The sequence below is a fragment of the Morchella sextelata genome (genome assembly GCF_020137385.1).
Source record: "Morchella sextelata strain SCLS chromosome Unknown scls_28, whole genome shotgun sequence".
In the NCBI taxonomy this organism is placed as follows: Eukaryota; Fungi; Ascomycota; class Pezizomycetes; order Pezizales; family Morchellaceae; genus Morchella; species Morchella sextelata.
In genome coordinates this window covers 42,624-63,289 of record NW_025408643.1, presented here as the reverse complement: position 1 = coordinate 63,289, position 20,666 = coordinate 42,624, and the positions used below count along the sequence as shown (strand labels likewise).

Sequence of the window (20,666 nt, the reverse complement as noted above, 5' to 3'; positions counted from 1 at the left end):
AGGGCAGACTCTACTGCGAAGCTTCCAGGGTGTCATTTGTATTGAATCTTTGATTTTTTCCATAATATTGCACATTATTCTATTCACCCTCAGCCACCCGGACAGAGCCTGTCCGGGTTCTTTGGATAAAAAGAAGAATATCAATAGCTAACTAAGTTGTTAGTTCTCGATCTTAGAGTGTACGGACTTTGGAATTTGCCGGCTAAACTACTATACGAACTTTAGTACTCGGGGACTTGTCAGGTTGTACCGTACGGATACTTTCTGTTGACAAAAAACGTGGCTGTACGAACTTAATTAGGTGGTCGCTACAGTATATAGAAATATTGGCCAACGCAGGTTTCCTTTTCATAAAGTTTCAAGCACCCGGGCCCCAACGGCCTACGACAAGTCCTGACAAATTCAAATCTATCCTCTGTGTACATGTACAATAATCTGTATAAAATTATCAAATCGTAAAATAACTTGTTTTTTCAAAGCACAAGGAGATAATTACATGTATATATGTATTGCTTCATGATCAATTATTAGAGATTTTGGCAACGCGGGTACATAGTACATACATGTATGTATATATGGCCTAGTTGAGAAAAGTACATGTATGCCTTGTATGCACCCTGTCGAAACCGAGTGTCCTATGCTTGAGATTCGGGGAGGATGGCTACTTAGCTATAGTATAAGACGGGTGAGCAGGGGTGAAGAGGACGTCAAGTGCGGGTCATACTTACTAGGGTCGTGGTCAACGACCTCTCTTATGTCTTTCCCTTTTCTCTCTTACTTTTTGTATTATATCATCGAACAAGCCAATCAAGCAATTCAACCATCGTTCTTAACATATTCCAACCTGCCCAAATACTCGTAATACTGCATGCAATTGAAAGTGTATAATTATAATAGCAGTTACAATCATGATCATCTAGCTAGCTACCCTGCGTATATTGCTATACGTACGTACTCCAAATATACCGTCAAAGGAACAAGAAAACCAGGTTAGGCTGTTGTAGCCCATTTTCAATGTTCAGCTCTATTTATTCCATCGTCAAGCCCAAACAATTCATCCCGCAAGTGTCGGGGTAAAATTTGGTACGGACGGATGGACTATCTAGCTCGATTAGAGTAGATATAGATACTGTGTTAGCATATAGTTCGAGTTACCAAAATTTCTAATGGTCAAAGGTGGCTGGGATATATACTTCTTGAGGTCCGACTGACCGACCATATCCAACCAATTGGCCAATTAACATCCGCACACATCGACTAGATCCTGAAATCCCGGCATATCCCAATAACCTGATTGTTCAGAGAAATCGGTGCCGGAATCAAAGTCACTGTCGGGCTGCGGGTCCGCATGCGCATGGTTTAAAACCTCCCAAGCCCCAATCCTCATGCTCGCGTCAATCACCGCGGAGCTGTAGTTTCTACGAGAGCTGTAATTATATATAATATGGCGGATAGTACTGACAGGCGGCATTGGCAACCCCAATTCCACATCTTTGTCGCCGTTATTACCCTAGAAAATCAAACAACGTTATAATTTGTAGATGCATATGACCACGAGTAGCGGCTTTGACCTTATTTTGTCCCTTGAAAAATTTCCACTGAAATCCAAGGATTAAGGGCACAATGAGTGAGGCCGAACCTAGAGAAACCATAGCGATCTCATAGGCGCTCAAACTAGCCATGTACTTGTGATTTCTATATTCGTTTATTTCCCGTCTTTATAAACTGCTAGGGTTGAGTAGGCAAATCGCGATGAATAACGGTATCATAGCAATGATTTTGATATGAAATCACGGGGTGGGTTCTTTGGGTGATACGTACATACGTATGGTGAGGTATGTTGGCTTCGCACTACTAGTGAGATTAACGTTTTCAATTCGTCTTTCAGTTTTGTGTCGAGCCTCAAATAGCTATAGATCCCGAGGATCAAATTTTTGTAAACTTAGCACGTTGGAGGTTATTGAAAAACAGATTTATGGGGTTTGAAATATAACTCAAGTGTATGATATTGTGAGCTATTTAAAGGGTCTCCTCTGTATCTAGTTATCTTCACGTTATTTGTCAATGATTTGTCAAGGACGCTGGTGTTATAATTTACTAGTAGTAGATTTCGGCGTCCATGCTAATCTGATCATAGACCCCCGGATCCCACCTCAAACTTTAATGAGCGCATGTATGTACAGGTAGATGCAGTTTGCCTTATTCCTGGCTGAGACGCGGCTAGACAGCGCTAAAGCGGCTGACTAGTAAGATGGGCCCTAGGAGATGTAGGTACATACGTCGAAAACATCTGAAATTTAAATTTTGGGTAGGAAGTTTGAGTCGCGAATTAGATCCTGCGATACTCTAGGAATGGAGTTTTACCATTTCGCTATTCCGGATTTTAGTATTCCCTTAAGCTTCCATCGCTCAGTTCGAAGTTCTTAGAAGGCGATCCGACATATCGATTTGCTGTTGATACATGTCTGTTGTTTCAGTTCTGCACTACGATCGCGATCGTGCGAAGCTACATAGCTAGCTACATAGCTGTCCGTGCCATGCATCTAGGTGCCGCGGAATTATTTCACCCACATTATCGATGTTCCTGCGTCCCGGTGCATGGGTGCGCAGAACTACATCATAATCATGATGCCAGGGGTTTCAAGGCCCAGTCGCGATACTGAGTGAGAGAGTGTGTGTGCGAAAATACATATCGCCTCTTACGCGCCAAGATAAAACGTTACTATGGGCGGCCATGCACGGATATAATGTACGCGGTCAAGACTATCTGGTCTCTTCGGAACATTCCAACCTTCGATACACATGAAGAGAATGAACCAGTTTCAACATTCAAACCAACTAGTTCACCCAGACTCTGCTCGAACCATCCAGTAATACAAGCATTTAAACATCAACAAATATAAAACTCAGCCTCTTAGTCATTGGAGTTTGTATTTGACTTATCTACACATCTACCCGGCCCGCCACTATCACAACTACCACTGCGCAGGCTTTCTACAAACACATCAAGTACATTAAAATGTCAGCCTCAGGAAGTACAAGTTCTCAAAATGGAGAACATCCCAGACCTGAAAGCTCCGAGACAGAAAGCTCCGGGACAGAAAGCTTAAGCTCCAGAAGCTCGAGAGAGCCCCTCCCAAAACCAGAAGTGAGTAGGATTAAGACCACGGATAAAAGGTCTACCTCGTCACCACCCCCATCGTCCCCGAGGCCATCTTTGCCACCTTCGAAATCAACTCCGTCGCCCCCAAAACCAAGTGCCCCATCTTCAAAATCAAGTTACCCACCGCCAAAACCAGCTCCCCCGCCCCCCCCTCAAGGTAAACAAAAGACTATAGAGTGTGAAGCTGGCATCAAGTTCTGCGCTGTGGACTGGGGAGGCGGAAATAAGGATCTCTATATTTACAGAGAGCAAAAAAAGAAAAATAAGAAGGAAGGTAGGGGCGGAAGCTCTTTTCTATCCCTATTCAAGCCAAGAAAAAGAGCGTCAAAGAGAGAGAAAACGGAGATTCAGAAAAAATAGAGAAAGGTGAAAGAAAGAAGGAAAGGAGTAGGACTTCAAAGGGAGTAGGAAAATAAGGCGGAGTATAGTCCAAGGTTGGGACGTACCCAGCCACCATAATACACAGCGTACTGCGGGTAGGCTCTGTGAAAGGTCAGATGGAAAGAGAGGTACATGATATATTGATTTATATATGTACCCGCGCGGTGACTCGAAATTTCACTAGGAGCTACGACAAAGCTCTATACCTTGCACACTACATTTATTTTCTTTTGTCTTTTCTTGGGTTATTCTATAGATTATATCCGTAATTTTTGCATTTAGGATAGTTTGTAATATAGTAAATTAATATAAGTATCCTTTAATTTTCAAGTTTGGTTACTATTTAATTTGATAGTTGATCATGTCCCATCACTCGGTAGAGCAGCCTATTAGTGAAGCCAAGCTACGTTCACCATTTAAGAATATTATTACATACAAGAAAACTGAAAATCCAATTTGGTACCAAGATTTAAAGAGCTTTTTAATGATTATTGAATTCTAGAAAACCGGTTTGGGCCGTTAATCAAGCGGTTCAATTTGGAATCACCAAATAAGAACTGTTTAAGAGAAAACCGAGCCAACCAAGCCCCCTACAGCGCCGAAAGGTATCCAACGCACTCGAGTATATTAAATAATTAATTAATTAAGGTTGCATTGATGTTGGTTGGTTTAAAGATTAGAAATCGGTAAGGGCACAGATAGGTAACTGCGTTGTGAGAAAGACTGATTGGCTAAGATCAGCTAGATTAATCCTTCGAGGAATATGATACCAGTGAATAGAACCATTTCAATACTAAATAATTAAAAGATATTATTACCACTTTTTACCCAATGTCAGGGTTAGGGAACTAGCCAGTCCACGAATCGCTTAGATCATTCCCGTTAGCTAGGACGCCAGAACTTTGAAAACAAACGCGGACTAATTATAAGCAGACCTATTAGACCCCGGCGTCCTGGTCTAATCCTCGCCAGTGACGTGATTGTGGGAAATATAACGCTGATGGTCCAAGGGGTTTGAGATCGCAGCCTTGTGCCATATGCGCACGCGCACAACTGCATGTAAGCTAGGCTGCATATTCTGGTCCTTCTAGAATATTTCTCTTGTTAGTGCGCGCCCGGCAGAGTCCAGACAACACATTTAAATCAAGGCACGCCCAAATACAGCGATTCAGCTCTCAAGAGAGTTCTGTTTTGAATTCTGTTTCAGGACTCTAGTGCTCGTAGCCTCCTAAGGCTGAATATCGTCGGGAGCGCAAATCTTTGCTCCTTAGCTCTCATGATCATGCGTACGCATAGAAGAAAGATGTTGTAGTAAAGCTCAGTAAAGAAGTAGTAGCCTAGATAGTTCAATATCGGGATATTAGCTACATGTAACTCTTGGGTATAGTGCTTGACCAAGCCACGGCCCACCAGAGCTATATAAGCCCACTGGGCTCCAGTTTAGTCCTCACTAGAAATTAGTACATAGCTTGAATTAACGATAAGTACTTCAGTCAAGTAAGATACTAAAACCCACAAATAATAATGCCGTGCTGATATGATCCTCTAGCCACTCGTATTGCAATCACGGCCCCACAACTCAACGTCCCTATAATCAATGAATCAATGAAAACCGTACATAAAACCGTCGCATTGGAAAAGATGTACCACACCACAAATATCCATAATGGAAGGAAGTCCTAAGGATTCTCCATACACCAGCGTCCCCAAATCTTCCGGTGTAATAGATGGGCACGCTTTCGATTTCCTGATTTTGAAAATAAGGTTCATCATGGCTGGAATTATCCTTGAATCAAGTGAATCGTGTGCTAGCCATAAAGATCATTCCTATTATTGACATATTACTAACAGGATAACTTGTATAACGAACGCCGGACGCCCGACTCATCGACGGCAATATCAGGATCCTGTTATCACAAGAAATTTTATCGCGACGAGGCAAAGGGTCTCAAAATCTTTTTCTGAGGGGATTTAAGACACGAAAACTTTATCTTGAAACCGTTTGATCAGGGTCAGGCTAGGTCTCGAGATGTCTCGAACGAGAAAGCCTGCAAGAAACTTTTAGAACTTGAAATCTCATGAATCGGGTACTATTGCCAGTTACCATGACTAAGCCAGCAGTTATTGGTATAAAACTGATAATATAGGCCGTATATTTCTATCGCAATTGGAAATATCTTTCAAATGGGGTTATGAAATCTGTAATGGTTTTTAGAATGTGGTGTAACTGTGACCAGATTGGGGTAATTAACCTTTATTCTAGGGCCCAAAGATATTGCGAATAACAAATCTTATGTCCCGGATTTGGACTATTCTAAAGTGCCGGTTTAATGATAACTACCTCCTAGACATTGAGCGGCCTAGAAAGTCCTGACACTCACACACTTCTCAGTGATAGTATACTTTGAGGAACTTGAGCGAGGAAGTGGATTAGATTTACCTTGCGGGGGAATTTCCATTCAATCTATTCTCCTATCCTAGATATCGATTCTTCCTGATCAACTTAGGCCTTATGAGTACACTGGAGGGCTAGGATAAAAATGGTTTCTGAACATTTTCCCTTCTCGGCGTACCCTTATATAATTATCCCAGGTATTAAAGCCGAATATTCGGTTACAATCTTGATATCTTATGATACTATTATGAGCCCAGCTACATGCCAGCATCCATATAATTAGATAACTCTTGGCCACAAAGAATCATTTTGAGAGATCGATTCAATCATTCACTTCAACCCCCACCCGACGATACTATATTACTACGTCATCAGCGTCCTTTTCCTTTCCTATAAATTGGAATGTGATATCCCTAGCAGAGACTTCAAAGATCTTCGTAACACGCATCATCAACAACAAGCAGCAAATTAAACACCGACAAGCTCAAAATCTTACCTTTATTCTCAAGTACACACCACAAAATACCAGCACGCTCAACATGTCGACCCACAGAAATAGTCAAAGGTTAAAGCTACCCAACACTAAAGACTCCTCATTATTGCATAGACTTGCTGTTGGAATGGTTTTGAAGCTAGGAAGCCCCAGTGTACGGGATCCACCACCGGGGAAGGCGAAGAAACCGCCTATAACTCATGTTCATATCCCCCTCACTAAAGAAAAGGACCCGAACGCTAGAGAAGCATTCATATGCACGACCGTTGGGCAGGATGGGAAAAAAGGGACTACATATATCGTTAGAACCAACGAAACCAAGAAGGAGAAGCTGGCCAGATTGAGCAAAAAGTTAGATAAAGAGAGAAACAAGGACAAGCAGCAGCTACTTATCAAAAGGATAGAGAAGGCAAAAAACGCCCACACTGATAGGATGTCTCACACACTCAGAGATTATACATTCGCACCTTTTGAATCAAAATTTGAGCCAGGAACACCGGAGTGGATAGAAGAGCTTGAGCAGTCGGCAAGGGATGAACAGTCAATTGCTGGATCAGTCAGGGGAAACGGGAGTGTACATATTCAGTTGCCAGAGGAGCCGGAGCATCGTGCAGAAGCAGCCTCTAACTCTGGACGCAGTGAAACAGGGCACTCTGCCCGCCATGTAGCGGTGGACTCTAGCTCAGGACCCAGCGCAACAGGCCAGGCTGTACACCATGCAGAAGTTGACGAGCATTTCGTGGAACATGATGAGTATTATGAGCCTTACGTAGAGCATCAAGGCGCCTCAGGGCCGTCCCATGAGCCTGTCCACCAAGCTCACGAGCCAGAAGAGCATCAAGGGGCCCCAGAGCCGTCACATGAACCGGTCCACCAGGCTCATGAGTCAGAAGTTCATGAACAGGCCCGTAATCAGAAACTTGAACGTCATTCAAATTCAGAAACGAGTTCGGACGTCCATCATCGTTCTCGAACACTATTACTAGTACGCCGTACGCGTCCGCGCGGTCAACGACCAGATATTAATTCAGACGACTCGGATTCAGACGATGAGGGCCCCTCATTGCTCACCGCCTCTGGCTCAACAATAACGTTTAGTATCTAATCAATTATACTTGGTGTCACATTCTTTACTTTCTTTCTATCTTTAACAATATTTCCGCGTTCAATGGAGCCTCATGTCACATATACACCGGATACAGAGTTGGTCGCACCATACCATGCATGGATCACGGATAATCACTCGCATCAGGCTATGATGCGTGATACGAATTACATGTAGCTTAATCCATTCTTTCTTTTGATCTTGTTTCGAGATATTTTACTTGTCCTTCTTCTTTTGTTTGTTACGTATATATATTGGCTCTTTTAGAATGCTTTAATATATTGAAGTTTCTATCATTATTTTCGGCCATTGTGACATATGTTTAACTACATGTACATGTACATGTAGTGCTAGAGAACTACCTACATTACATACATACATACCAATGAAATGATTCCCTTATATTTCCCCCATTCTACTCGCCAGGGCCTAGAAGCTGGCTACTCCCATTACTCTCGCTACGAGACACACTCCATTCTACCATCGCCTCAGTCGGCACCTCCTGCCAAGACAACTGTATCCTCAGTATCATTTCTGTAGAAACTTTCGATTCGCTTATGGTGCGCGGAGGAGCTCATTGAGATTATGCGGCCTTTTGAAATCGCCGATTATGATAGCAATGGTGGGTAGGTGAAAGAGATACGTACGTGGGAGGATAAAGGTAGGCCTAAGTCTTTGTAGATCTAAGCTTGAATTCGATCTGACAGATCCAAATGGTGGGGGAAAGATGGTAATAGATCTAGACCGGATAGCAATGAGTCAATTGAATTAAAAGAGGTGAAATCTGAGTGATAGATCAAGTTGTACAAGCTCAGATGAATGCAGATTCTTCCAACACATCTCAATAAAATTGAGGTATAAGAAGACCCCCACTGGCCCGGGGATCCAACTAAAAATAATGCTTCCATAAATTTGTCAAACACCATATATTATAACGTATAACCCCCACGTCCATCCCCATTCTCGTATTAAATAAAAATAGCGATACCGTTTCATCACATGCAATACACAATATAACTGCTCTTGGTAGAATGTCTACATGTTTTCTTTAAGGCTCTGGGTCCAAATACTATTCCGTTCCCTACTTGGGGTGGAACGATGATCATGAAATATCACTCGAATTTACAGTCAGGTTGACACTGATTTTCGAGTGATAGATAGTGATTTTATTTAATTGATAGATAATTGCTTGATAATTCATTTATTGAGCGTGAAATGCATGTTTGCGGTATATATTAGTTAGATGACTTTACACCAGTATTTCTCAAGTTCCCTCTCCGCCGCCCTTGATGATACTTGGGGTGGCGGTTGGTTCTCATCCCCCCCTCGCACTCACTGCATCCTCCTGGTTGGATGAGAGACAACTTTTTTGTTGGTTTTTTGGATATTCCCTTTGGGGGCGAGGAATGACGTAGTTTTATTCTCACCTTCTTACAACCGAGTTCCCTATCTGCTAGGGTTCATCTTACCCCAACCCCCTTCTTTTCCTCTAACCTTCTTATGCTTGCATCTCATTAACCAAAGTGTGACGTCACCACGAAAGTGCCCTTTAATTTGTGAGTTCTCACTCTCTAAACTTCTATGTGTCTTCCTCCTTCGCATCTCTCTCGGCACCGGCAATAGTTAGAATGGCCTAGTCTTTACCATAGCATCTATGTTCTTGCCCTTCGAAGCTTCCCCAGCCTTTAATACTAAGCCCAAGGTAGACTGATCAATCAACACGGCACGTGGACCTCCACCCTATAGACACGCGGAGCGCGGGCAGCGTATTCTACTTGCTAAAATTGATATAAAAAGCTGGCAGCGCAGTTTCAACTTTCGCAACCACAACTACATTAGATATTGTAACAGGTTTTCTAAAGCAGAGTAGATACATGTATACCTAGCGGGCTCTACTGCTACGAACTGCTACAGTTGAAGTTGAGATTTCCTCCTTCTATAACCTCATTTGGTTAGGCGGATCCAGTTACTAAATGGACTGCCGGCCTAAGGGATACAATGTCTGTTGTATCCGGGTATACCTTTGCCGAATAGATTGACAGGCGTCTGGCTCGATCTTTTATCATCTAATCCGAGCTTTAGGCATCCGGCACCACGACCATAGTTCTTCCGTTTTCTTTGAAGTTGCCCATGAAAAGAGGCACCAAAGGAGGTTGATGGATATGGGTAGCGATTCCCCGGGAACTAATTTGGCGGACTACCATCCACGGTTTCAGGGGAAATCTGAGGATGAGGATTTCCAGGGATGGTTTGGGCAGCGATTCCTCGAGAACCAATATTGCAAGCTGCCATCCATGGTTCCAGGAGAAGCTGGAGGACGAGAGTTTCAGGGAGGGTTTGGCCTATAGCTAGGTAGGTTAGTATTTTGTGTGATAATTTGATTTAACGGTTATAGAGAGAATTAACTACCAGACCATAAACCACTATAGGCTGGTTCCCGTTGACTGCTGGAGCCTAGAAGCTAAGGGCCCGTTTGGAGGAAGTAAAGTTTAGAAACTGTGTTAAGCAACAATCCCGTTAGCAACCGGCAAACAGAGAAATCCTTAAATGGAGTTTGGTTTGCCAAACATGGATACCGTTTGGTGGGTTTAGCGCATGTATTTTGGTGAGGATGTGCATTGCAACATGGAAAAGCGAGTCAAACCTACTTTTTCAAAACTCTGTTAAAATTATCAAAATTGCACTTAAAAGTGGCATGCCAAACACATCAACTTTTCTCATAACGGGATTTTCAGTTTTAACGAAGTTTTTAGACTTTTTAACTCCGTTTAGGCCGTTGCCAAACGCGCCCTAAATATGATGTAGCAGGCTTAGTCGACAGCAATTAACGTCGTCTCTTTAGAGATAGACGAAGAGTCGATGTTTATTGTTGCAATCCTAGATCTAGAAGCACTTAGTTAATTGTCTAACTATCGAAAAGATCTAGAGAGAGAAGCAACACAAAACATACCAGCCATGATATTCCCGGCACAGGGGGCCCAAAAATATTATTTCGCTGAGCTCTCCTCATTCCCAGGCAGCAATAATGCTGAAGTAGACAGGAGCGTACAAAGCCCGAGAGATCCTAGAGCTCCCTCTCGTCCACGGAACAATATCTGAGCTGGCAGAAGCAGCTCTAAAGCAATGGCCTTGCCTGGTGCTCCCCATCCGTAGCTTTGAACGGCCACCCTACAAAAGCGTTCGTGATTCTCCATGAGACATCACATATGTATATATTGGGAGATCTGTAGAAAAGTCGACGGTTAACCTCCATGAAAGGAGAGGAAACACCCGATGCCTGGATGAATTAGTTATTTGAGTAATCCCTTCGTCCGTTTTGACCAGAAACGCTATTGGGGTGTTTAACCTGTTCCAGCGACTTTTATCTCTAGCACACCTAACACACACTCCGCGAACCTCTTTAGGCTTGAAGTCACAGTTTGTGACCTTTTTTTCAACAGATCTTTCCACTCCTATAGGATATCCACTCCCTGTAGCAGTTAGTATTTTGAATATCAACTCAGCTTTTTCTTGCGAAAACTAAGCACGAACGAAGAGATGAGTAGCTAGTGGAGAGAATACATAGGTTAGGGATGAATTACCGGAATATGCGTAGACCACGAGGGAACCCCGGATTGGATGGACTGCTGGTAGTTGCTCCTCCAACCGGAACTATGTATGTAGCATGGGCAGCGGGGAGAGACCAAAAGGTTTCAAAGTCTCCGGTTAACCTCCGTGGTATGATTGATGGTGATGTATCGATGGTAGGTGTGCAAGAGCAGAGAGATAGTACTAGTGATGCTCAGTGGTGTTAGCAACCAACTAAATTTTAATCTAGTAATAATACTGGACTGAACAGTCGTACCTTGAAAACTCAGGAAGAACAGAGACATCAGCAAAGGGTATCAAAGTCACCGGTTGACCTCCATGGCATCTGATGTGGTACGTCCCAAATCCTGATAGTTGATATGGTAATATACATACATGTATGTACATGTAGTGATAAGAGAAGAAGGATGGACGCGACATCATATACTCTACAGCTAGCTACAATGCAAATAAACACCGTAGTACAGGATCTAAAATACAATAAACAACGGTAACTAATAGGCACCCCTAGCCCCCTGACCTGCTGTCCGTGCCGGCTCGGATACAGACGACGAGTGATACACCATGATCCGCGCCTAGCTGAGCCATAACCTTAAAACCACCAACCAACCAAATACCCGACAAGTTTAAGCCTGCATTTACGTACATCCATTTATAATTATCCGAAGAACAAGCTTCCAAGCCGTGAATGCCGCAACTGCCGATCTTCCAGTGCCCCGGTATCACGGGATTATCGGCAAGCCTAGGGGGCGCTAGTATAGTGGTATTTCTGGCTACAGAAGCTAGCTGTCACGTCAACATATCTGTATCTCTATTCTAGGTTGACGTTGCTGTATGACCTGGATGGGCGCTTCATTAAGTTACTTTATTTTGTTTCTCCAACCGGATGCGTGGGTTTGAGGAAACGGGGTTTCGAGGGATATATCGATGGCGGTGCACAAATTAAATCTCGCATCCCGCAGCCCAGCGCAAAACTGGTTGGAGTGTCCGATCTGCTTTGGGGGTAGAGTACGAACACAACTACATGTAGAGTACGTACTGCCTGACTAGACGGGTTTCTGTAGTAGAGCGGCGAGTACACTGCAGCGCTTGTAGGGCTACATCTCTACAGACATGTGTACATACGATAGGTCATGGCTTGCCATGAGTGCATTCATGTATGTTCTTATTAAGGAGGTATCCTCTGAAGCTTCTGTGCATCGTCTTTATGCAGAGTATCCGTTGAACCGGCCTGTGCGGCCGGTTCAGTCCAGACCGCCCCATGGGCTGTGCTGGTATATTGGGTTTTGATGGTCATTTTCACATCACGGGCTGCTTCTACATACAACATTTGGAATGGTCCGCATCTCTTGTCTAGCTCGCTAACAGACAGTCGGGCTAGTTGTATGTACATACATACATGTATGTAGGTACATCGATCGCGGCCGCACGGGCTCAGCGACTTAGAGAGTCAATTGCAACCTGGTTAGCTTCTATCGCGTTAATTCAGGCGCAAAAGATAGTGGGATGATGTAGGTGTTATTTGTGGTTTTGTTATTTTGTTTGGATGTGGCTCTAATTAACTACCTGTACTTTGTCTTGAGAACAAATTGTTCTATAACTGTGGTTATAAAAGGGAGCTTTCCCCTATCCCATTTCAGTTGTTACACACAATCAACTGTGTTCGAATCTCCTCCGCCCTAAATTTATACACAACCACCCGTTGCCGCTAGCAAGTACTGGACAAAGAGAACCAGGAAACCCCACCGCATGCTTGACGCTCGTCTAAGACATTCCCGAACATCGTCACGTCATCCAGTGCTTGTGCTCTTCTTGGTCTGGGGTTGAGACAGGCAGGATCTACACTGCACAGCTGGTAGGTGATGCATTTGTTCCAGTTCTGTCGCTTCCCTTTTAATTTTGTGTATTTGCTCCGCGGTGGGGTATTCGAATGCTAGAGTACGAGGTAGATACCAGAGTACATGACTTCACCGCCTGGCTTCGAGTGGGATGATAGATGTATATAATGGAGGTACACTGCCCGCCCTCGGGGGCGGTGCCGTTATTGCTACTCTGCTCTAGGAATTGTATGTATGTAATCAAGGCAAGACAAGGCGCCGCGCGCAGTTATGTGCGGTTCCTATGAGGAATCTGCAAGAAGGAAGCACCCGCATCTTTGAGCGGTTTAAGCACCTCTACTCTAGACAACCAACCAAACCCCACACAATTAACGTTAAAATCGGTGCCTGCATGCACCGCTGATCGTGCATAGCGAGCTTACGAGGCCTCCACCTGCTGCCAAGATCTCTCCGTGGCACAAATAAGCTCTGCCAATAACTACAAGCATTTTGGGCACAAGGGGGAGGCTCTGCGGTGGTGCTATGGGAGGTTCCGGGGAAAGTTCCACAGGGTGAGGTGAAACTTCATCTTTTTTTTCCTTTTGTTGTCCATACAGGAGGCGGGGGGGCTGAGTACACATACATACATGTAGATACAAACTGCTATTCTGGCAAGGCAAAGGTTTTGTTGTATGAGGGAGAGGTACGTACTACTGACTCTCCTCCCGCCCGAATCCCAATGGAGGGTTTGAACCCCATCCATGGACGGTACGCACACGAACAGCACAGACAGAGCCCGAGGGATGGGACGAGTAATCATACGCACGGGGAAGAGAACGAGGTAAAAGGTAAAAGTATTTGGATTGTTGACATATATGTGGTTGGATGAACCCACCCCCGTATAACCTACCTACATACATGTACATACGTTACAAAGCCGCTTTTCCGGGTGGCTTGATCGAATCCTAAAGCATTCCTTTCAGCCGTCAGGGGTTGACGATACGATGCTGTTGGCTGGAGTTGTGGGATCGATGAGGTGTTTGTATGTGGGTAGTACATGTAGTTGCCTTCCTGTCCGCGCTTGAGTATTACATGCCTACATTGTACTCGGGGCAGGCAAGAAGAACCTGAACATGAGATATGCAGGCAGGGATTCAATTTGCAGTTAGTTCAAAATATGCGCGAACCAGAGACCGTTACCGCCAACACATGTTCAGGTTCTTCATACCTGCCCAGAGTACCTTTACAGGGTCCCCTTATAGAGCAGAATAGAGTAGAGTAACAGTAGGGAAATGTAGTGATATAGAGTAACACACCCACCCCTGTACAGCACCTCCTCGGCTACAATAGCGATCCATTCTTGGCGATCTGGACTGAGTTTCCCTGGGAAGAAGGGCCCTGATTGGCAGCGAGGACTGCTATTTAAAGGGTCAGAAACACGGGTGTCTAGTTGAGAATAAAATGCTTGGCTCGCCCGCTGTAAACGATTCTTTTACAAGTTTTTAGCAGGGGTGGTTATATGTTACGGCAGGGTCAGGTTAGGGGCTGTGATTACTTTATGTGGGCTGTCAGAGATTATATACATATCACCATTCTCTCTCACCTTCTCCCTCTCCTTCTCTGTATCATCGTCAGTACAGTACTAGTAATTAATTCATAGTTCCCATTGCCCTCCCCCCCCCCCCCCCCACGCCAAAAAATGCTCGTCCTCTTAGAGCTCCCGCTGCTCGTCCTCTTCAGCGCCCTGATACCCGCTGTTGTGGTAACAGCAGCAGACTCAACGCCCTCATGTGATTGCTACGAGACAGATGCGGACAGTGTCTTTACGCAGCACGAGTTCCACGACTTCCGCACAATCACGCCAGTTGCGAGTGCGCCGCCGCTCCCGTCCGTCTTACCGCAGGAATTAGACCCTACGCCGGATAACTACACCACCGAGCCGGGCATCGGGAATGCGCAGGCCGGGTGGATCCAGAGCAATGATTGGACAGACTACTGGGCTACCATGGATTGGGGCAAGCTGCCAACGGGGGATTTCCCGATCCGCATGCAGAATAGTTTGGCGAATGTTTATATATGTTAGTGTGGTTTTTTTGATCATTGGCACTTTGCTCGTTGGGTTGGCATTGCGGGACGGTTTTGCTGATTTTTGGGGTGCAGCGGGCTCCGATGTGGATACGGATGCGACGTCGAAGTTGGTGTTGAGGACTCATAGGTTTTCGAATTTTCAGTCGGCGGCGGAGGTCGAGTCGCTGTAAGTCAATCCAGTCTCGCTCATCCCGTGGGCAATCCGATAGAATCCTAATAAGCTTTCTTTTACAGTCACAAGAACCTTCTATACGCCTCCATTCGGATCCGCGCACGAGTCACCGGTGCATCCGGCGCCGTGGCTGGCCTCTTCATCTACCAGAACGGGCAAAACGAATCCGACATTGAGATCCTGACGAGGGACAACAACAACGAGATCCGCTACTCTAACCAGCCTGTTGTTGACGATCAAGGTAACGAAATTTCTGGTGCATCGACATCAGTAGACATGGCGACGGGCACGGAGATCGATGGGACGAATGAGCCGGACAAGAAGATCAAGAGGGCCAGGCAGAAGTATGGTGATGTCAAGTGGGATGACTGGCATACGCATAGGATCGATTGGACAGAGGGGAAGAGTAGTTGGTATGTGGATGGGGAGCATTATCTCGATAAGGAGTATGGTGTGCCGACGGTTGCAAGTTATTTCGTTATGGTGGGTTTCGATTCTGGCTGCTTTGGAAGGTGTAGGGATTGTTTTGACTGACTGAGGCATTGGTGTAGAATATGTGGTCCGATGGAGGCGTTTGGTCAGGGAATATGACGGTGGGTGACACGGCGTACATGGAGATTGAGTGGGTTGAAATGGCGTTCAACACATCGGGCCCGGACGACCTTAGTGCGCGGGATCTTCACAAGCGGGCCGACAAGCCGGCATGCCAGACCATGTGTACGATTGATGGCGTGCAGGTTGTTGGTAACCCTGAGATTGCCGCTGCCGCATCTGTTGCTGTGAAATATACCATGCTGTTTGGTGGTGTTGTTCTCGCGATGCTGGGGATGGGCATATTGTAGTAGCGGCCAAAGGTGTGTATGATGAGCACGAAGATATCTTTTTTTTTTCCTTTGCTGTCTTTTGTTTTGGGTAGGAGTTGGAGGCGGTGATTACGCTGATGACATCTATATGTATCTTAACTCTTTTTCTCTTTATAACCGGACGTCTCTAATCTTGAGCTTTTTACTTTGTTGGCTTTTTTACCTACATGACATCAGTTCACTGTGTCTTACTCAGTGATCAATAATAGTGGAAAGTTAGATGTACTTAGAAAAAGTTTTTAATTTCATGATGAGGTAGCACAGTTTCAGAATTCCTGCGTCGATGCATATAGGAGAGAAGACGCCTATACACCACGCGCCACATTCTTCTATTCTACTCGGGTCTGATATACAGCGGTAGGTAATAAGTGATGGGACAGGCTGAGACACAGTGATACCTGTTTTGGGTAAAACTCCACTAACTTACGGTGTTTGAAGGTATAACTGTATTTCAGGGCGTTTCATCACTTATTACCTGTCGCTGTACATGATGCTAGCCATGACTTCTAAGTTCTTTACTGTCTTCCATGCCTATTAATTGTGCTTTTTATAATTTAGAGTATTATTCAAGCAAAAGCTGATTCCTGATTTCTGGATTTGATGTAGGGGCTCAACTCGAGAAGATTAAGAAAAGATTAACGCGCGAGTCAAACTTCTCTTTTGCGAGATGGTTTGTTATAAAAACTGTACATGGTCGCTTTGTCGAGGCCACCGGCCTAGCTATTAGCTACATGTATGTGGACCGCTACATATGGCTACATGTAGTCATATTCTCTTAGGAGCATCCTGTCGATAGTCCCAAGTTGTCTGTCCTGGTCGCAGTGAGGATGATGCTATAAGAGAGATAGATGAGATGCCAATATCTGTACTTGAGGGTCTATAGTAAGGAACAGATATGTTATCTCGCTTGCTTAAACAGCATTGTGTCCTCAAGTAGTATTCGAGGGGAATTTTACTACTCTTCTTCTCCTCTGGGTGTTCATTTTCCTTCCCTCTTATTGTCTCCCTTTCTGTAGCCAATCTCCCACAGCCAGATATCCATCTCCTTAAGCTCTAACTGGAGCCACACTCTACCATAAATCATTAATACAGCGTTCCCTTCTGCATTAACACGTCGGTGTGAGGTTAAGTTTTGTGGTGAGTCCGTCCCCTCCACCCACCATGGCCGCCTACAAACTAGAAGGCATCAAAGGATGGCTGCTGAGATTTTAATACGATTGATGCATATGGTTATCTTTGACTTCCGGACAGCCGCTACAACTTTCCAGGGGACGTTGTCTGTGGTAGAGCGGGTAATCAAATTAAGTGTTCGGTATTTTCTCCCTGCTAACCAACCACAACGTTAACTCCTACACCTACAAAATGCCAAACCCTCCGTTTTAGAGCCCCGCTAATCACAGTTCCTTGACACTTAAGTCCTAGCTGGCTCCCCTTACTGATATACTAAGCTCGCACTACCATCGGCCGCAGATATATACAAAGCCCGTGCACGTGCACCGGGGTCTGATTTCTTCTGCTGGTACGACCACGGAAATACGAACTGAACAGAATTTATCTTGTTTCTGCTCATCTGCGCGTCATATAGCATGTCACTACAACTCCTCTGTCCGGCCACAATCCACCCTCATATAAGCGGACAATAGGTTATATACATCGTCCCGCGCTCCGCCCTCATGCTCCTGGTAGATATAGTGGAGAATGCCAGGGTTCATGGAATCCAGCGCCTTTATAGTGCTTTTCAGTCTTATTCTATCACGAACCTCAATTTTCAGAGCCTTTCACTCGCTCGTTACATACAACAGGCAGCCTCTGGCTCGAAATATACCTTGAACGCCGCAAGACACGCCGGCCTGTGTGTTTGACGGACGTTACTCAGTGGAGCAGGGTTCACAACTCATCATCTCATTCAACTATCCAAACCCCCTCAGTGAATAGGCTTTCATAAGGCGTTCTATGATATAGTGAAAAACAGAATGTTCAGGAATTATCCTCTGGGAAAATTAATGTTGCTTGGCTATTTGCGGTCATAATATATCACTCGGCCAATGTTAGCCAGACCGCCCTGCCAAGACAGCTCTCCAGTCCAACCGTGAACGCGGCCTAAGACCCCAGAAATTTTCCTAGCTAGGCTAGCTGAGCAGACCAATATACCAAGAGGTGAGAATAAAAGGCCACCTATGTTGCTAGTGCAATAATTATGAGTCCATTCGTGAATGGAAGCTAGTATATAACACAGTTTGACCATCAGGGTCCGACTAGAAAGAACAGGACCTCTTGAGAATTACTTATGGGCTGTGATCAAAAGCTACTGTCTAGAGAACAAGGTAGTCACTGGGCACAAGAAAATCATTTCTAATAATAATAAGCAATATATCTTAAGCGCAACCAGCCAATAGACGTCTAGTTATTGGAATATATACAAGGAAAACTAACTCCCATCTCACAGCTCACTCATCAACTGTATCCCGTACAATTAAACTAACTCATAATCACATCCGCTTAAACAAAGTAAGTTCCCCTCCTGTGTCTGCCGGTAGCAGTGCACTCGGGCCTGCGCTCAGTGACAGTAACGGTCTCGATGGCTGACGCAGTGAAGGTCAAGATGACGGTCTTCTCAACGGTTGAGGTCTGAGTCTCGGTGACAGTGGTCGCGGGAGCAGAGGTAGTAGCGGGAGCAGTCACGTAGACGATCTCAGTGGTAAAATCGACGGGGTCGGTCTCCTGAACTGGGAGAACACTGACTGTGTGGGTGGCGTCAAGGAGAGCACTGGAAGTGGGGCCACGGCTGCGGGTGATGGTGCGGGTGCTGTTGGAGAACGGGGGCCTGACGGATGGGACGTAGGTAGGGAGACTGGCGGGGCCGGTTCCAACGAAGCCGGTGCCAATGAAGGTTGAGCTGGCCAACACAGTGGTAGGAATAGCGGCGACTGAGGTGGTTTCAGCAACTGAGGTGGCAGCAACTTCAGAAGTGGCAGCAATCTCGGTGGCAGCGACTGATGTAGCAGCAGCAGCAGAGGTGGTGGCAGCAACAGAGGTGGAAGCGCTAGCTCCACCAGGAACATACACGGCCGGGCCGGGGATGGTGTAGCTAGTTGGGACGGGGTAGTAGATGTTGATCAGGATACCCGGGTCACTAGAAGTGTATCCACCTGGGAACTTGACGGTGTCCGAAGGAACAGCACTGCCAGAACCAGTGACGATCAAGTTGGCACACATGGGGTAGAACTGAGCACCGTTGGTGTTCTCTGCCGCGTGGAGGGCCAAAAGCTCATGGCGCATCAAGTACGGGCCAGACGCAATGTCCGACGGGATGGTGACAGTCCAGGTGTTGTTGTTGGCAATGAGGGTGTCGGACGCCCAGGTGCCGTCACTGTTGAGGCCCGCTTCGTCGATCTTGAACCAATCGAGAGTGGTGGGGTCCGCAGTGGTGCAGTCAGTGCCCGGGCACTTTGCGAGGTAGGTCATGGTAGGACCCTTGTGAGATTCAGGCCAGACAGTCCAGAAGAACTTGACATCTGAGCCAGCCGCGGTAGTCGCGCTGAGGGCACCAGCAGTGGAGCCAGTGTTGCAGGCAATGCCGGCGGTGGAGACATCCTATGAGAGAGATGTTAGTATAAGGGTTATACGACTGGGTTATATAGGCCAACTCTTACCTCAACGGGCCCGTTGCTCTCAGTAGTCCAACCAATGCGCTCCACGGCAGGGTTCAAATAAGGATCAACATAGGGCGAGTAGTTATCATAAAGGGTACCCCCAATCTCAATCTGAGAAACGAGTCCGTGGCCAAGCACAACAGTGGCAGAGCCAAGAGCAGAAAGAACAGCAGAGTACTTCATTTTTGTCGATTTGGGGTTTTCAAAAGAGTGAAACGCTCAGCGAATTGTTAATGAGTGTGGAGTAAGGTCGCGATTGGGCGTCAAGCCACAAAAAACAAAAATACAGAAGAGCGGGAGAGAACGACAAAGAGTGTGAAGGAGCTAGTCCGATGGTGATGGTGAGAAAGTAGAACGGGGAGGAAGGGCAGAGGAGAGTTGATTTATACAAACATGTCAGTGCAATTAATTGTCCTTTGACTTTGGTCAGTACCTACTTCTCCTGACTATCATGATGAGTAGGGATCGTGCCTAGTACATGGTACCCTTGGATTATGTACCTTCTGTATAGTGCAGCGCATTCAATATCACAAGAAGGGGACGGTTCGTACAAACCGATGGGGAAGGCAGGCGGGATCCCTGCAGCTAGGGTATGTAAGCTACCCTACGTCGTAGCCCACTTTGGGGCTCCGTTAATATATTTCCCATTTCTCTCCCGCGTGCAAAGAAATTGGTTACTGGGTCTCCTAGCATACTGGTAATAATTGCCAGCTCCGACTCATAGTAGTAGGTAATTCGAATTCATATTGATGCCCAATGCACCAACCTACAACTACGATATCTTTCGACAAACATATCCCTCCCTCACTCGTTCGGTAAAAATATTAGGAAATACCAAGCTTTCTCTATCTACTTCCCCTTCCCTCCCCGCCTCGCCAAGTGAAACGATCATGGTTTCATGGTTTCAAGAAATATTGTACAATACGGACAGAAAGTACCGCAACCCCG

General features: G+C 45.5%; 5 protein-coding genes across 5 annotated transcripts; 2 read left to right on the top strand and 3 right to left on the bottom strand.

Moving 5' to 3' along the window:
• Positions 1-4,179: 4,179 nt before the first annotated feature.
• H6S33_008719 (uncharacterized protein) lies at positions 4,180-4,603 on the bottom strand (the record flags this gene model as incomplete). The annotated part of the gene is made up of 3 exons (XM_044840172.1): positions 4,180-4,267; positions 4,363-4,411; positions 4,480-4,603. 3 exons carry the CDS (start codon positions 4,601-4,603, stop codon positions 4,180-4,182), a joined length of 261 nt encoding a protein of 86 aa, XP_044687575.1.
• Positions 4,604-4,959: 356 nt separating this feature from the next.
• On the bottom strand, positions 4,960-5,317 carry H6S33_008718 (uncharacterized protein; the record flags this gene model as incomplete). The annotated part of the gene is made up of 3 exons (XM_044840171.1): positions 4,960-4,994; positions 5,061-5,132; positions 5,197-5,317. The coding sequence occupies 3 exons, from the start codon at positions 5,315-5,317 to the stop codon at positions 4,960-4,962; spliced, it is 228 nt and encodes a 75-aa protein (XP_044687574.1).
• A 1,161-nt stretch (positions 5,318-6,478) lies between these two features.
• On the top strand, positions 6,479-7,537 carry H6S33_008717 (uncharacterized protein; the record flags this gene model as incomplete). Its single annotated transcript, XM_044840170.1, has 1 exon — positions 6,479-7,537. The coding sequence occupies one exon, from the start codon at positions 6,479-6,481 to the stop codon at positions 7,535-7,537; it is 1,059 nt and encodes a 352-aa protein (XP_044687573.1).
• A 7,104-nt stretch (positions 7,538-14,641) lies between these two features.
• On the top strand, positions 14,642-16,044 carry H6S33_008716 (uncharacterized protein; the record flags this gene model as incomplete). The annotated part of the gene is made up of 4 exons (XM_044840169.1): positions 14,642-15,020; positions 15,103-15,196; positions 15,265-15,685; positions 15,754-16,044. 4 exons carry the CDS (start codon positions 14,642-14,644, stop codon positions 16,042-16,044), a joined length of 1,185 nt encoding a protein of 394 aa, XP_044687572.1.
• Positions 16,045-18,564: 2,520 nt separating this feature from the next.
• H6S33_008715 (uncharacterized protein) lies at positions 18,565-19,901 on the bottom strand (the record flags this gene model as incomplete). Its single annotated transcript, XM_044840168.1, has 2 exons — positions 18,565-19,659; positions 19,719-19,901. The coding sequence occupies 2 exons, from the start codon at positions 19,899-19,901 to the stop codon at positions 18,565-18,567; spliced, it is 1,278 nt and encodes a 425-aa protein (XP_044687571.1).
• Positions 19,902-20,666: the final 765 nt, after the last annotated feature.